Genomic DNA, 13,901 nt, shown 5'->3' on the forward strand with positions numbered 1-13,901 from the left:
CGGATCATTTGAATCGGATCATTGAAAAGATCCGGATCTTTGAACCGAATCATTTAAATCATTTTACTACGGAAGCAGACTGGGTGAAATGACTAGCAGGACAGGACTTTCCCTGCACATTCTGTATGTTCCTGTTTCTTCCAGACAGACATCCTGTGAACCGAATATTTCATTGTGATGATCCGGATGATTCGACTCACAAAAAAGATCCGGATCAAATGAACGATTAGTTTATGATCCGGACAACACTACAGTCCCACCAGGAGTGTCCTCAGTGCAGTAAATATTAATTAGCCATGTGGCTGGCCGCGGAGGAGGAGGGGAGACCTCCTCTTCCAACATTACTGAGCATGTGCAAACAGTCTAACGTGGCTTAGCCCAGTATAACGTACAGCATGCAGCACTTTGTTTAAACGTGCTGTGTTACTATGTAACGCAACGTGTGCACTGTGAACAGCAAAATTGATTTTACAGTGCTGTGAGTTAGGCTGCGTTACTGGCTGCTGTAACATGGGACTTTAACGTCCCACTGTAAAACCAGCCTTAAACAATACCAGTCCTGCTAATCTGTTTGGTTATAGTAGTGGCTAAACACAGACACAGGATCGGTAGGAGAGTCAGGCAACTGGTATTATTTTAAAAGGAAAAATCCACATGCTTCTCAGTTTAGGTTCCCTTTAAAGCTTACACAGGACCTACAATTGTTTTATATACTACAGGAAGGTAGTACCAACCTTCCCAGGGAATCGCACCTAACACTAAAAGCTGTACTGATCCTATCACTTGTTTGGACTCTAATATCTGTGCTGATGTCATGATGATTGCAAAATTTGTTGATTCAAAATCATAAGCTAGTCATGTGGCTTCTAGTAACATGATTACCGTGATAAATAATCACAACAATCATACACTACAGTAGAATCCCTTTATAGTAAATTCCAAGGGGTCTGACAAAGTAGTTTACTATATAAGAAGTTTACAATATCACCTGTATATTCATAAAGGTGGTGACTGAATTTACTATAGCCAGAGATCTACTATATCATAGTTTACTAGTGGACCCAAGCCCATTTAAAAAACGGGCTCTAGGTCTTTTTTTAACGCCGCCGCCAGTCACTGAGCATGCACGCACGCACGCGCCACGCTCACCCGCCGGCGCGCACGCAACTGCCCGCCCACCAACCTCCCTCCCTGGTCCCTCCAGCACATGCGCAGTAACAAATTACCAGGGACACGGGGACGCATAACTGCTGGGCACAGCGACACAGACACATTATTGTATAGGATTAACGAGAGAAAGAAAAAAAGCTCTGAAAAGCTTTAAATAGATAGATAGATAGATAGATAGATAGATAGATAGATAGATAGATGATAGATAGATACTGTAGATAGATAGATAGAGATATATAGTGTGTGTGTGTGTGTGTGTGTGTGTGTGTGTGTGTGCGTGCGTGCGTGCGTGCGTGTGTGTGTGTGTGTGTCCGTGTGTGTGTGTGTGTGTGTGTGTGTGTGTGTGTATGTGTGTATACAAACAATAGAGAGAGAGGGAGAGAGGCTGCCATATTTATTTTGTTTTAAGCAATAACAGTTGCCCAGCTGTCTTGCTGAGCTGACCATTTAGGCATCTGACCATTCTAGTGTACACCTGAAACAAGCATGCAGCTTATCAGGATACAAAAGAAAGAAAAAACGAGAGCCCAATATAGTGTAGTATGTATTGGAATTTGGAGAAAAATGAATGTAAGTAATGATAATATTCACAAACCAGGGTTACCGCTTAGGCAACCACTGTAAATGCAGGTGGGGAGATTAAGGCCTGTCCCCACTCAGGGCTAAGATGTCGCTCTCTGTAGTTCAGGAAATAAGGGTATAACACCCCTCCACCTGGGGTGGGCACTGGTATCGCAAGAAGGTGAACAGAGGCGCCAAAAGGATAAAATATGCTAAAATGGTTAAAATCGCTGAGGAGGGACTGGTGGATTCACCTCCCCCAAGCAGACATGAAGCTGTCAATTTTTCATCAGAACAGATTTATTCACATACTCCAAAATATAAAGCTGGTTAAAAGTAATTAAACAGGACAGCCAGACAATGTACATTGTTCAAAATGAAATAAATATGGCAGCATCCATATCCCCCCACTTTAGGTTCATTTAAATTATGTTACACTGGGACATTCTAGCATTCAAAATGGTACACAAAATAGTCATGTAAACAATGTAGGGAAAAGTATAGCAGACGAGTCACCAAGTCCATATGATGGGGGAAAAGAGCACACAGGGTGAAGGGCCCTGCCAAATATTAGCTTACAGTCTAAGGGGTGGGGGAGGGGGAAACATAAAGGCATGGGATGTTAATCCAAGAAAGGGGGATGGAGCTAGTTGGCGGGTAAGTGGTGGTGAACAGATGGGTATTATTATTATTTTTATTATTTATTGGATTTATACTGTGTATCACCAACTTATTATGCAGTGTTGTACAATAAATAAGGTTACAGACAATGATAATTGGGGTGACAGACAACGCAATTCCGGTAATTTGCATTAGACACACAATGCCAGATCATACACTGGAGTAGTAGTCCAAGTAATTCAGGTTCACATTATTCTGTGAGCAGGATGCACGAGGAGGTCATTGGAGCATGGGAGTGGGCAGCCAGGTGAGTATCTACTGACCAGGTCGGAGACGTAGGCCTACACAATCCTGTGTAAAGATTTTTATGCCAGACCAGACATAGGATCTTGAAGCTGATTCTGAAGCGGATAGGGAGTCAGTGGAGGGATTTGCATGGTGGAGTCATGGAGATGGAGGGGTGGGAGGAGTTGGTGAGTCTGGCTGCTGCATTCATGATGGATTGTAGATGGGCATTGCGGTTCATAGGGAGGCCTGACAGGAGGATGGTGCTGCTCCAGGCAGGAGATGATGAGGGCATGAAAGAGGCATACCTATAAAGCTGCTGACGGGAGATTTGGGTGCAGGGTGAAGCCGTTAAAAGGCTTAACCTGCTCCTACACAAGTCTCGGCAGCGTTAATTACTATTTCCCCTCCAGGCCGTCATGGTTAGTGGGGGAAAGACTTAATTCGGCTTCCAGCTATTGCTGGTGGTCGAATTACAGTGTTTTAGAGTAATTTGTGCTCAGTCATTTGACAGCACCCAAATCACTCACTGAGCGCTGCTATAGCCATAATTTCTGTTCCAGCCTATCGTGGCACCGGCTGCACCCAAATCTCCTGCGTTGTTTTTACAGCACTTGTGGATGAGGAGTTTGGCGGTATATTAAACAGTAATGAGATATACAGCACTGCTCTGTACTACAGTGTTGCAGCTAGAGTCATCACTGTTCCAGAGATTGGGATAAGGACAATGTTAGAAAACGTTGTCATAAAGAAAAAGGTAGCACATGGCAATATTACAGTCGCTAGAGCTGACAGGGAAGTGCCCGTTGCCTAAATAGCCTGACCCATGTTTCTTAAGTAACACGAAAGTTGCTGGAGTTACATGCACTACAATGCACATTACCCTTGCTAATAAGTAACGTGCAGTACCCTGTCAATGGTAGTAACAGTATAAATCACATCAGTGTGCTTGCGTACCGTAGGTTCATGAATCAGGGCCATAGTCTCTTATTTCCTGTCCCTGGGTCTTCTGTGGGACTTTCTGGTTGCGGCTGCATCTGCCCTGGTGTACAGCATATGCAGTGAACAGGCTGCTTGGTAAAGGGCAGCACATCAACAACAGATGGTCGGGGTTCTCATATATTTTTAAGGGGTTCAGCAGTAAGATTGATTGGCTTTTACATGCCTCTTGCCACTTTTTTGGCTTCCCTTTGGGAATTCCTCATTCGTTCCTGCTGTTCCAATAATAGGACAAAGCAGTGTGGCCTTAGTTTCTCACCTCCATATCTAAAAACAGTAGTGAGTTATTTACAGGGCTGACCTTAGCTTACGTGGCCTTTTGCCTGACATTTTAGCATGGTGTTTCCCAACGAAAAATGCAAAGCTTTCTGATTCTCTTTATGACTACTGAGAGCTAAGTTGGTATCTGCAGCAGTCCTTGCTCCAGAAGACAGATCATACCTAGGGGTTGATTCATCATAGAGCGCTGCTCTATGATGTAATTAACATACAGTGGGTTGCAAAAGTATTCGGCCCCCTTGAAGTTTTCCACATTTTGTCACATTATTGCCACAAACATGAATCAATTTTATTGGAATTCCACATGAAAGACCAACACAAAGTGGTGTACATGTGAGAAGTGGATCGAAAATCATACATCATTCCAAACATTTTTTACAAATAAATAACTGCAAAGTGGGGTGTGCGTAATTATTCGGCCCCCTGAGTCAATACTTTGTAGAACCATCTTTTGCTGCAATTACAGCTGCCAGTCATTTAGGGTATGTCTCTACCAGCTTTGCTCATCTAGAGACTGAAATCCTTGCCCAATCTTCTTTGCAAAACAGCTTCAGCTCAGTCAGATTAGATGGACAGCGTTTGCGAACAGCAGTTTTCAGATCTTGACACAGATTCTCGATTGGATTTAGATCTGGACTTTGACTGGGCCATTCTAACACATAGATATGTTTTGTTTTAAACCATTCCATTGTTGCCCTGGCTTTATGTTTAGGGTCGTCGTCCTGCTGGAAGGTGAACCTCCACCCCAGTCTCAAGTCTTTTGCAGTCTCCAAGAGGTTTTCTTCCAAGTTTGCCCTGTATTTGGCTTCATCCATCTTCCCATCAACTCTTACCAGCTTCCCTGTCCCTGCTGAAGAGAAGCACCCCCAGAGCATGATGCTGCCACCACCATATTTGACAGTAGGGATGGTGTGTTCAGAGTGATGTGCAGTGTTAGTTTTCTGCCACACATAGCGTTTTGCATTTTGCCCAAAAAGTTCCATTTTGGTCTCATCTGACCAGAGCACCTTCTTCCACATGGTTGCTGTGTCCCCCACATGGCTTGTGGCAAACTGCAAACGGGACTTCTTATGCTTTCTGTTAAAGAGACACTGAAGCGAAAAAAAAATATGATATAGTGAATTGGTTGTGTACTATGAATAATTACTAGAAGATTAGCAGCAAAGAAAATATTCTCATACTTTTATTTTCAGGTATATAGTGTTTTTTCTAACATTGCATCATTCTCTAATATGTGCACATTACACAACACTCAGCATTCAAAATGAGTCTTTCAGAGCAGTCTGTGAAGTAATGACATCTTCTCTAGCAGAGGAAAAGTAAATAGTCCAGGAACAGTTGAGATAATAAAAGTCAGATAACAGCCCTCTCCGCGACTAACTTAGTCGGAAAGCTTAATGGCTTGTTTGCATAGAGATAACAACTTTAGTTTCTCAACTCTTCCTGTACTGGAAACAATTACACTGATGTATCTGATCTTAATGTTTTATTTCTAAAGCAGCCCATACACTCAGCCGATTTTCTGGCCGACCGATCGATCGCGGTCGATCGATCGATCGATCGATCGCAAATCGGTTGGCCAATCGACCGATCGACGGCCGATTTCGATCGATTTCGATGGATTTCCATCGAACTTGCAGGGTGGAAAATTTAGGTCGATCTGATGAGATTGCTTATCAGTTTGCATTGGCCTTAATGGAAATCTGATGGCAAAAAAATGCCATCAGATCGAATTTCAACAGATTTCAAACTGAAATCTATTGGAATTCTATTCTGGTAAAAAATGTTCTAAAAACGCATCAGATAGATCATCAGATGCATTTCTTATCTGTCTGCTGCCAATCTGACGAGTGTATGGGCACCTTTAGCTGTGCTACACATACAAATCATAATATCATCAATTTTTTTTCGCTTCAGTGTCTCTTTAACAATGCCTTTCTTCTTGCCACTCTTCCATAAAGGCCAACTTTGTATAGTGCATGACTAATAGTTGTCCTATGGACAGAGTCTCCCACCTGAGCTGTAGATCTCTGCAGCTCGTCCAGAGTCACCATAGGCCTCTTGACTGCATTTCTGATCAGCGCTCTCCTTGTTCAGCCTGTGAGTTTAGGTGGATGGCCTTGTCTTGGTAGGTGTACAGTTGTGCCATACTCCTTCCATTTCTGAATGATCGCTTGAACAGTGCTCCGTGGTATGTTCAAGGCTTTAGAAATCTTTTTGTAGCCTAAGCCTGTTTTAAATTTCTCAATAACTTGATCCCTGACCTGTCTTGTGTGTTCTTTGGACTTCACGGTGTTGTTGCTCCCAATATTCTCTTAGACAACCTCTGAGGCCCTCACAGAGCAGCTGTATTTGTACTGACATTAGATTACACACTGGTGCACTCTATTTAGTCATTAGCACTCATCAGGCAATGTCTACAGGCCACTGACTGCACTCAGATCAAAGGGGGCCAAATAATTATGCACACACCACTTTGCAGTTATTTATTTGTAAAAAATGTTTGGAATCATGTATGATTTTCATTCCACTTATCATGTGTACACCACTTTGTGTTGGTCTTTCATGTGGAATTCTAATAAAATTGATTCATGTTTCTGGCAGTAATATGACAAAATGTGGAAAATTTCAAGGGGGCTGAATACTTTTGCAACCCACTGTAGTAACTAGTGTTGGGCGAACAGTGTTCGCCACTGTTCGGGTTCTGCAAAACTTCACCCTGTTCGGGTGATGTTCGAGTTCGGCCGAACACCTCATGGTGTTCGGCCAAACTGTTCGGCCATATGGCCGAACTAAGAGCGCATGGCTGAACGTTACCCGAACGTTCGGCTAGCGCTGTGATTGGCCGAACGGGTCACGTGTAGTGTTGGGCGAACATCTAGATGTTCGGGTTCGGGCCGAACAGGCCGCGATGTTCGGGTGTTCGAGCCGAACTCCGAACATAATGGAAGTCAATGGGGACCTGAACTTTCGTGCTTTGTAAAGCCTCCTTACATGCTACATACCCCAAATTTACAAGGTATGTGCACATTGGGAGTGGGTACAAGAGGAAAAAATTTTTTGCAAAAAGAGCTTATAGTTTTTGAGAAAATCGATTTTAAAGTTTCAAAGGGAAAACTGTCTTTTAAAGAGAGTCTGAAGCGAGAATAGATCTCGCTTCAGACCTCATAGCTAGCAGGGGCATGCGTGCCCCTGCTAAAACGCCGCTATAGCGCGGCTTAACGGGGGTCCCTGTCCCCCCAAACCCCCTCCGAGCAGCGGGGGAGCGCTTCCTGGTTGGGGCAGGGCTAACCGCCGCAGCCCTGCCCCATGCGCGTCTGTCAGACGCGTACCTCCGCCTCTCCCCCGTCCCTCTCAGTCTTCCTTCACTGAGAGGGGCGGGGGAGAGGCGGCGATGCGCGTCTGATAGACGCGACTGGAGGCAGGGCTGCAGCCGTTAGCCCTGCCTCCAGGAAGATCAGCTCCAGCGACCTTTTTCCGACCCAGGTTTGCGGGGGGTGGGTTGGGGGTGAAGGGACCCCCGTTAAGCCGCGGGATAGCGGCGTTTTAGCAGGGGCACACGTGCCCCTGCTATATATAAGACCTGAAGCGAGATTTAGTCTCGCTTCAGTGTCTCTTTAAATGCGGGAAATGTCTGTTTTCTTTGCACAGGTAACATGCTTTTTGTCGGCATGCAGTCATAAATGTAATACATATAAGAGGTTCTAGGAAAAGGGACCGGTAACGCTAACCCAGCAGCAGCACACGTGATGGAACAGGAGGAGGGTGGCGCAGGAGGAAAAGGCCACGCTTTGAGACACAACAACCCAGGCCTTGCATGAGGACAAGAAGCGTGCGGATAGCAATTTGCATTTTGTCGCCATGCAGTCATAAATGTAATACAGATGAGAGGTTCAATAAACAGGGACCGGAAACGCTAACCCATCACAGATGTTCATTGTTCATATTACTTGGTTGGGGTCCGGGAGTGTTGCGTAGTCGTTTCCAATCCAGGATTGATTCATTTTAATTTGAGTCAGACAGTCTGCATTTTCTGTGGAGAGGCGGATACGCCGATCTGTGACGATGCCTCCGGCAGCACTGAAACAGCGTTCCGATATAACGCTGGCTGCTGGGCAAGCCAGCACCTCTATTGCGTACATTTCCAGTTTGTGCCAGGTGTCTACCTTCGATACCCAATAGTTGAAGGGTGCAGATGGATTGTTCAACACAGCTATGCCATCTGCCATGTAGTCCTTGACCATCTTCTCCAGGCGATCGGTGTTGGAGGTGGATCTGCACGCTTGCTGTTCTGTGTGCTGCTGCATGGGTGTCAGAAAATTTTCCCACTCCAAGGACACTGCCGATACCATTCCCTTTTGGGCACTAGCTGCGGCTTGTGTTGTTTGCTGCCCTCCTGGTCGTCCTGGGTTTGCGGAAGTCAGTCTGTCGGCGTACAACTGGCTAGAGGAGGGGGAGGATGTCAATCTCCTCTCTAAAGTCTCCACAAGGGTCTGCTGGTATTCTTCCATTTTGACCTGTCTGACTCTTTCTTCAAGCAGTTTTGGAACATTGTGTTTGTACCGTGGATCCAGAAGGGTATAAACCCAGTAATTAGTGTTGTCCAGAATGCGCACAATGCGTGGGTCGCGTTCAATGCAGTCCTAGGCCGAAGAGGTCATAGCCTAGGGTCACAAAAACCTGTTTATTTGGGCAATTTCAATGGTAGTGATGCTGACATACATAAATCTCAGCCATGGCCGTTAGCAACGTCTGAATTTCACGAAATGTCTCATGCAGGTAGAAGACATATTGTTAGACTTGGATTCCAAAGATGGGGTCCCTACATCTCTGCAAACCAGAGTTACAGGGGTGCAAAATTGGTAAAATCCCCCATAGGCTTTCATTGCCTCCCTATTTCACTTTCCAAAATCTCACATCTTTTCAAAGGGCAATGGCTCAGCAGTACCAAATTTTCTAGCATTGTAGGGACTCTTAGGGGGATCATGACTGGTGAGTTTTGCCACTGCTGAGCCATTGCCCTTTGAAATGGTGTGAGATTTTGGAACGGTAAATAGTAGGCCCAATGAAAGCCTATGGGGGATGTTACCAATTTTGGAGCCCTGTAACTCTGGTTTGCAGAGATGTAGAGACCCCATCTTTGGAATCCAAGTCTAACAATATGTCTTCTACCTGCATGAGACATTTCGTGAGATTCAGACGTTGCTAACGGCCATTGCTGCGATTTATGTACGTCAGACTCGCCACCATTGAAATTGCCCAAATAAACAGGTTTTTGTGACCCTAGGCTATGACCTCTTCGGCCTAGGGGCCCAAAACTCACCAGTCATGTTCCCCCTAAGGGTCCCTACAATGCTAGAAAATTTGCCACTGCTGAGCAATTGCCCTTTGAAAAGATGTGAGATTTTGGAAAGTGAAATAGGGAGGCAATGAAAGCCTATGGGGGATTTTACCAATTTTGGACCCCTGTAACTCTGGTTTGCAGAGATGTAGGGACCCCATCTTTGGAATCCAAGTCTAACAATATGTCTTATACCTGCATGAGACATTTCGTGAAATTCAGACGTTACTAACGGCCATGGCTGAGATTTATGTACGTCACCATCACTACCATTGAAATAGCCCAAATAAACAGGTTTTTGTGACCCTAGGCTATGACCTCTTCGGCCTAGGGGCCCGAAACTCACCAGTCATGTTCCCCCTAAGGGTCCCTACAATGCTAGAAAATTTGCCACTGCTGAGCAATTGCCCTTTGAAAAGATGTGAGATTTTGGAAAGTGAAATAGGGAGGCAATGAAAGCCTATGGGGGATTTTACCAATTTTGGACCCCTGTAACTCTGGTTTGCAGAGATGTAGGGACCCCATCTTTGGAATCCAAGTCTAACAATATGTCTTCTACCTGCATGAGACATTTCGTGAAATTCAGACGTTGCTAACGGCCATGGCTGAGATTTATGTACGTCAGCATCACTACCATTGAAATTGCCCAAATAAACAGGTTTTTGTGACCCTAGGCTATGACCTCTTCGGCCTAGGACTGCATTGAACGCGACCCACGCATTGTGCGCATTCTGGACAACACCAATTACTGGGTTTATACCCTTCTGGATCCACGGTACAAACACAATGTTCCAAAACTGCTTGAAGAAAGAGTCAGACAGGTCAAAATGGAAGAATACCAGCAGGCCTTTGTGCCAGTTGTACGCCGACAGACTGACTTCCGCAAACCCAGGACGACCAGGAGGGCAGCAAACAACACAAGCCGCAGCTAGTGCCCAAAAGGGAATGGTATCGGCAGTGTCCTTGGAGTGGGAGAATTTTCTGACACCCATGCAGCAGCACACATAACAGCAAGCGTGCAGATCCACCTCCAACACCGATCGCCTGGAGAAGATGGTCAAGGACTACATGTCAGATGGCATAGCTGTGTTGAACAATCCATCTGCACCCTTCAACTATTGGGTATCGAAGCTAGACACCTGGCACAAACTGGCAATGTACGCAATAGAGGTGCTGGCTTGCCCAGCAGCCAGCGTTTTATCAGAACGCTGTTTCAGTGCTACCGGAGGCATCGTCACAGATCGGCGTATCCGCCTCTCCACAGAAAATGCAGACCGTCTGACTCAAATTAAAATGAATCAATCCTGGATTGGAAACGACTACGCAACACTCCCGGACCCCAACCAAGTAACATGAACAATGAACATCTGTGATGGGTTAGCGTTTCCGGTCCCTGTTTATTGAACCTTTCATCTGTATTACATTTATGACTGCATGTCGACAAAATGCAAATTGCTATCCGCACGCTTCTTGTCCTCATGCAAGGCCTGGGTTGTTGTGTCTCAAAGCGTGGCCTTCTCCTCCTGCGCCACCCTCCTCCAGTTCCATCACGTGTGCTGCTGCTGGGTTAGCGTTACCGGTCCCTTTTCCTGGAACCTCTTATATGTATTACATTTATGACTGCATGCCGACAAAAAGCATGTTACCTGTGCAAAGAAAACAGACATTTCCCGCATTTAAAAGACAGTTTTCCCTTTGAAACTTTAAAATCGATTTTCTCAAAAACTATAAGCTCTTTTTGCTAAATTTTTTCCTCTTGTACCCAATCCCAATGTGCACATACCCTGTAAATTTGGGGTATGTAGCATGTAAGGAGGCTTCACAAAGCACGAAAGTTCGGGTCCCCATTGACTTCCATTATGTTCGGAGTTCGGCTCGAACACCCGAACATCGCGGCCATGTTCGGCCTGTTCGGCCCGAACCCGAACATCTAGATGTTCGCCCAATACTAGTAGTAACTATGTTAATTAACACAGTAGCAGCCGCGCTAGTAAGGTATGGCAGTCGCGATACTTCACAACAACCTCTGGCATTTAAAGGAGTGCGTTGCTATGTAAGCAATGTGCAGAACTAAGGAAGGCACTCTACACAGCATGACTGCGCATAGCATGCATAGCGGCCGCAAGTTGTTTTTTAACGAGCACTGCTAGAACAGCGCTCTATGATGAATCAACCCTATAGTGTGTTATCTGTTAAAGAGGTGTAAAGGTGGACATCCAAGGTTTGATCAAATGTATTTATTTTAAGGAGATATGATCCTATCAATATTAAATAAATATGGAAGACAAAAATGTTCAAAATGTAATCAGATAGGATGTAACGTTTTGTTTAGGTTAAGTTTACCTAGACTCCTAGACACTCTAAACTGACATCTGCAAGGTTCCAGGAAACGTCAAGCTAGTCACTTGTGGGCATGTTATTTTGTGTACAATGACAATGTGTCCATTGTTGGTTCTGACACTTGAGAGATGGCTGTTGTCTGAAGAGTTGTGCTGTACCAGTCTAACTTTGATATGGCCATACTAGCAATAAATGGAAAAATCTGGTCCTTCAGGAGTTTTAATCGGCAGTCATCTAATAGAACAGGGGTAGGGAACCTATGGCTCGGGAGCCAGATGTGGCTCTTTTGATGGGTACATCTGGCTCACATACAAATCAGTAGGGGTTGATTCACTAAGCTACACTGCTGAAGCAGCGCAGCTTAGTGTGGCAGCGCAAGTGACATTTTTAAAGTAGTGCACACTACTGCTGTAGCATGCACAACTAACTTACTCGCGCTACCCCAAAGCAACAGCTTCTCCAATTGTCCCACTCATGACCCTATCAGGTCCAGTGACTTTGAAGGACAAGATCCCCGCACTTTTATTGGCCCAATAGGCTGCCTGTCACTTGACAGGCAGCCTATTGGGCCAAAGTGTGGGGATCTTGTCCTACAAAGCAAAGCAACCCCCCAATCAGCTAGCTAATTGTACAAGCTGTTAGTCGGTATTTCTCCTGTCTGTCTCTCGGGGAAATTGCTGATGTTGCTGAAACCCAAGAGAAGCTGAAGACGTGTCTGACACTTCCGATGCCTGGCGGATCAACTGTATACACATCGCCATGCTAACAGGGACGTGCGCCCTACTGTTCCAGTTTGAAACATATTGTATGGCTCTCAAGGAATTACATTTTACAATATGTGGCTTTTATGGCTCTCTCAGCCAAAAAGTTTCCTGACCCCTGTAATAGAAGCATGTATTAAATTTAGGCTATCAGGATCCCAAGCAGTCATTTGGGCGCCCAATGTGGCTATGTATTTAATGGTTGTAGCAGATCGTAGTCGATCGTCTACAACTATTGATAGTTTGAGCACGAGGTTAGGATTAGGCATTAGATAGGGGTGTAGGGTTAGGTACGTACGGTGGTGGTGGTGGGGGGGGGGGGGTTAGGGTTAGACATTAGGTGGGTGGTTATGGTTAGGCACCCACAGCTTAAAAGACAACTGAAGGTAAGAGGTATATGGAGGCTGCCATAATTATTTCCTGTTAAGCAATACCAATTGACTTGCAGCTCCACAGATCCGCTGCCTCTAATACTTTTAACCACAGACCCTGAACAAGCATGCAGCAGATCAGGTGTTTCAGACATTATTGTCAGATCTGGCAAGATTAATTGTATGCTTGTTTCAGGTGTATGATTCATACACTACTGCAGCCAAATAGATCAGCAGACTGCCAGGTAACTGGTGTTCTGTAAAGGAATTACGTATGGCATCCTCCATATTCCTCTCACTGCAGTTATCTTTTAATGGTTGGGGTTAGGTCTAGAGCAGTATTTAGTAAAACATCAGTAACTTTAATTACTGATTTTTTACTATTTACGTGTTCTCCCGGTGCCCAACTGATGCGGTGACGCCGCTATACGTACTCGAGTTGGGATTCTCCTTAGCACAGTTGAGCTGATGTCTATTTCTTTTCAATGCAGAGGGTGTATAGCACACAGGAATCTGTCTTGCTGAAATGCATTTTGCATCATGTGGATTACGTACGAAGGTAAATGTTAATTGCAGTCCGCATTGTAAATTACACATTATTCCTCGGTGCCATGGTATAAACTCTCAATGGCCACTTCAATTGAAAAGCATGGTTACAAGGAAATCTCCAAAATTGCTCTTGCCAGTATTACATTTCCACATTCATCTCTTACAGGGGAGAGACTGCCTAAGCCTGACAAAGGAAAAATGCGCTTCCACAAGATCGCCAATGTGAACAAGGCTTTGGACTTTATTGCCAGCAAAGGAGTGAAACTGGTGTCCATTGGTGCTGAAGGTAAGCAATAACAAGAGGCCAGCAAACCAATACTTGAAAATGTAATTTCAGAAGCGTTCGTTATTTACCATTGGCAAAACAGAAATTGTAACAAAAATGAGCCTTCTGATTAACGACTTCCTGCAAAATGGATATTTATAAATGTACTATTTGTGCACTTTTAGTGCACTTGCACGGCAGGAGCATGCCTGTATGTGCGTGCCTTTGAACCCTTTAGCCAATGGCCTGTGTGGGTGCATTTGAACCCTTCAGCCAGAGGCATGAAGGGCTTAAATTCCCTTATTTGACATAATAACACTAACGGCACACTAATCTCACAGATGAGTTCTTTCCTGATG

At 44.9% G+C, this 13,901-nt stretch overlaps 1 protein-coding gene across 1 annotated transcript in view; it reads left to right on the plus strand.

Moving 5' to 3' along the window:
- Nucleotides 1-13,901, plus strand: part of ACTN3 (actinin alpha 3) — a 148,893-nt gene that overhangs the window by 83,374 nt on the left and 51,618 nt on the right. Inside the window, exon 3 of the mRNA XM_068260716.1 lies at nt 13,444-13,563. Within this exon, the coding sequence (XP_068116817.1) occupies nt 13,444-13,563 (120 nt within the window). The remainder of the gene's footprint in view (nt 1-13,443; nt 13,564-13,901) is intronic.

Source organism: Hyperolius riggenbachi, chromosome 11, assembly GCF_040937935.1.
Source record: "Hyperolius riggenbachi isolate aHypRig1 chromosome 11, aHypRig1.pri, whole genome shotgun sequence".
NCBI lineage: Eukaryota > Metazoa > Chordata > Amphibia > Anura > Hyperoliidae > Hyperolius > Hyperolius riggenbachi.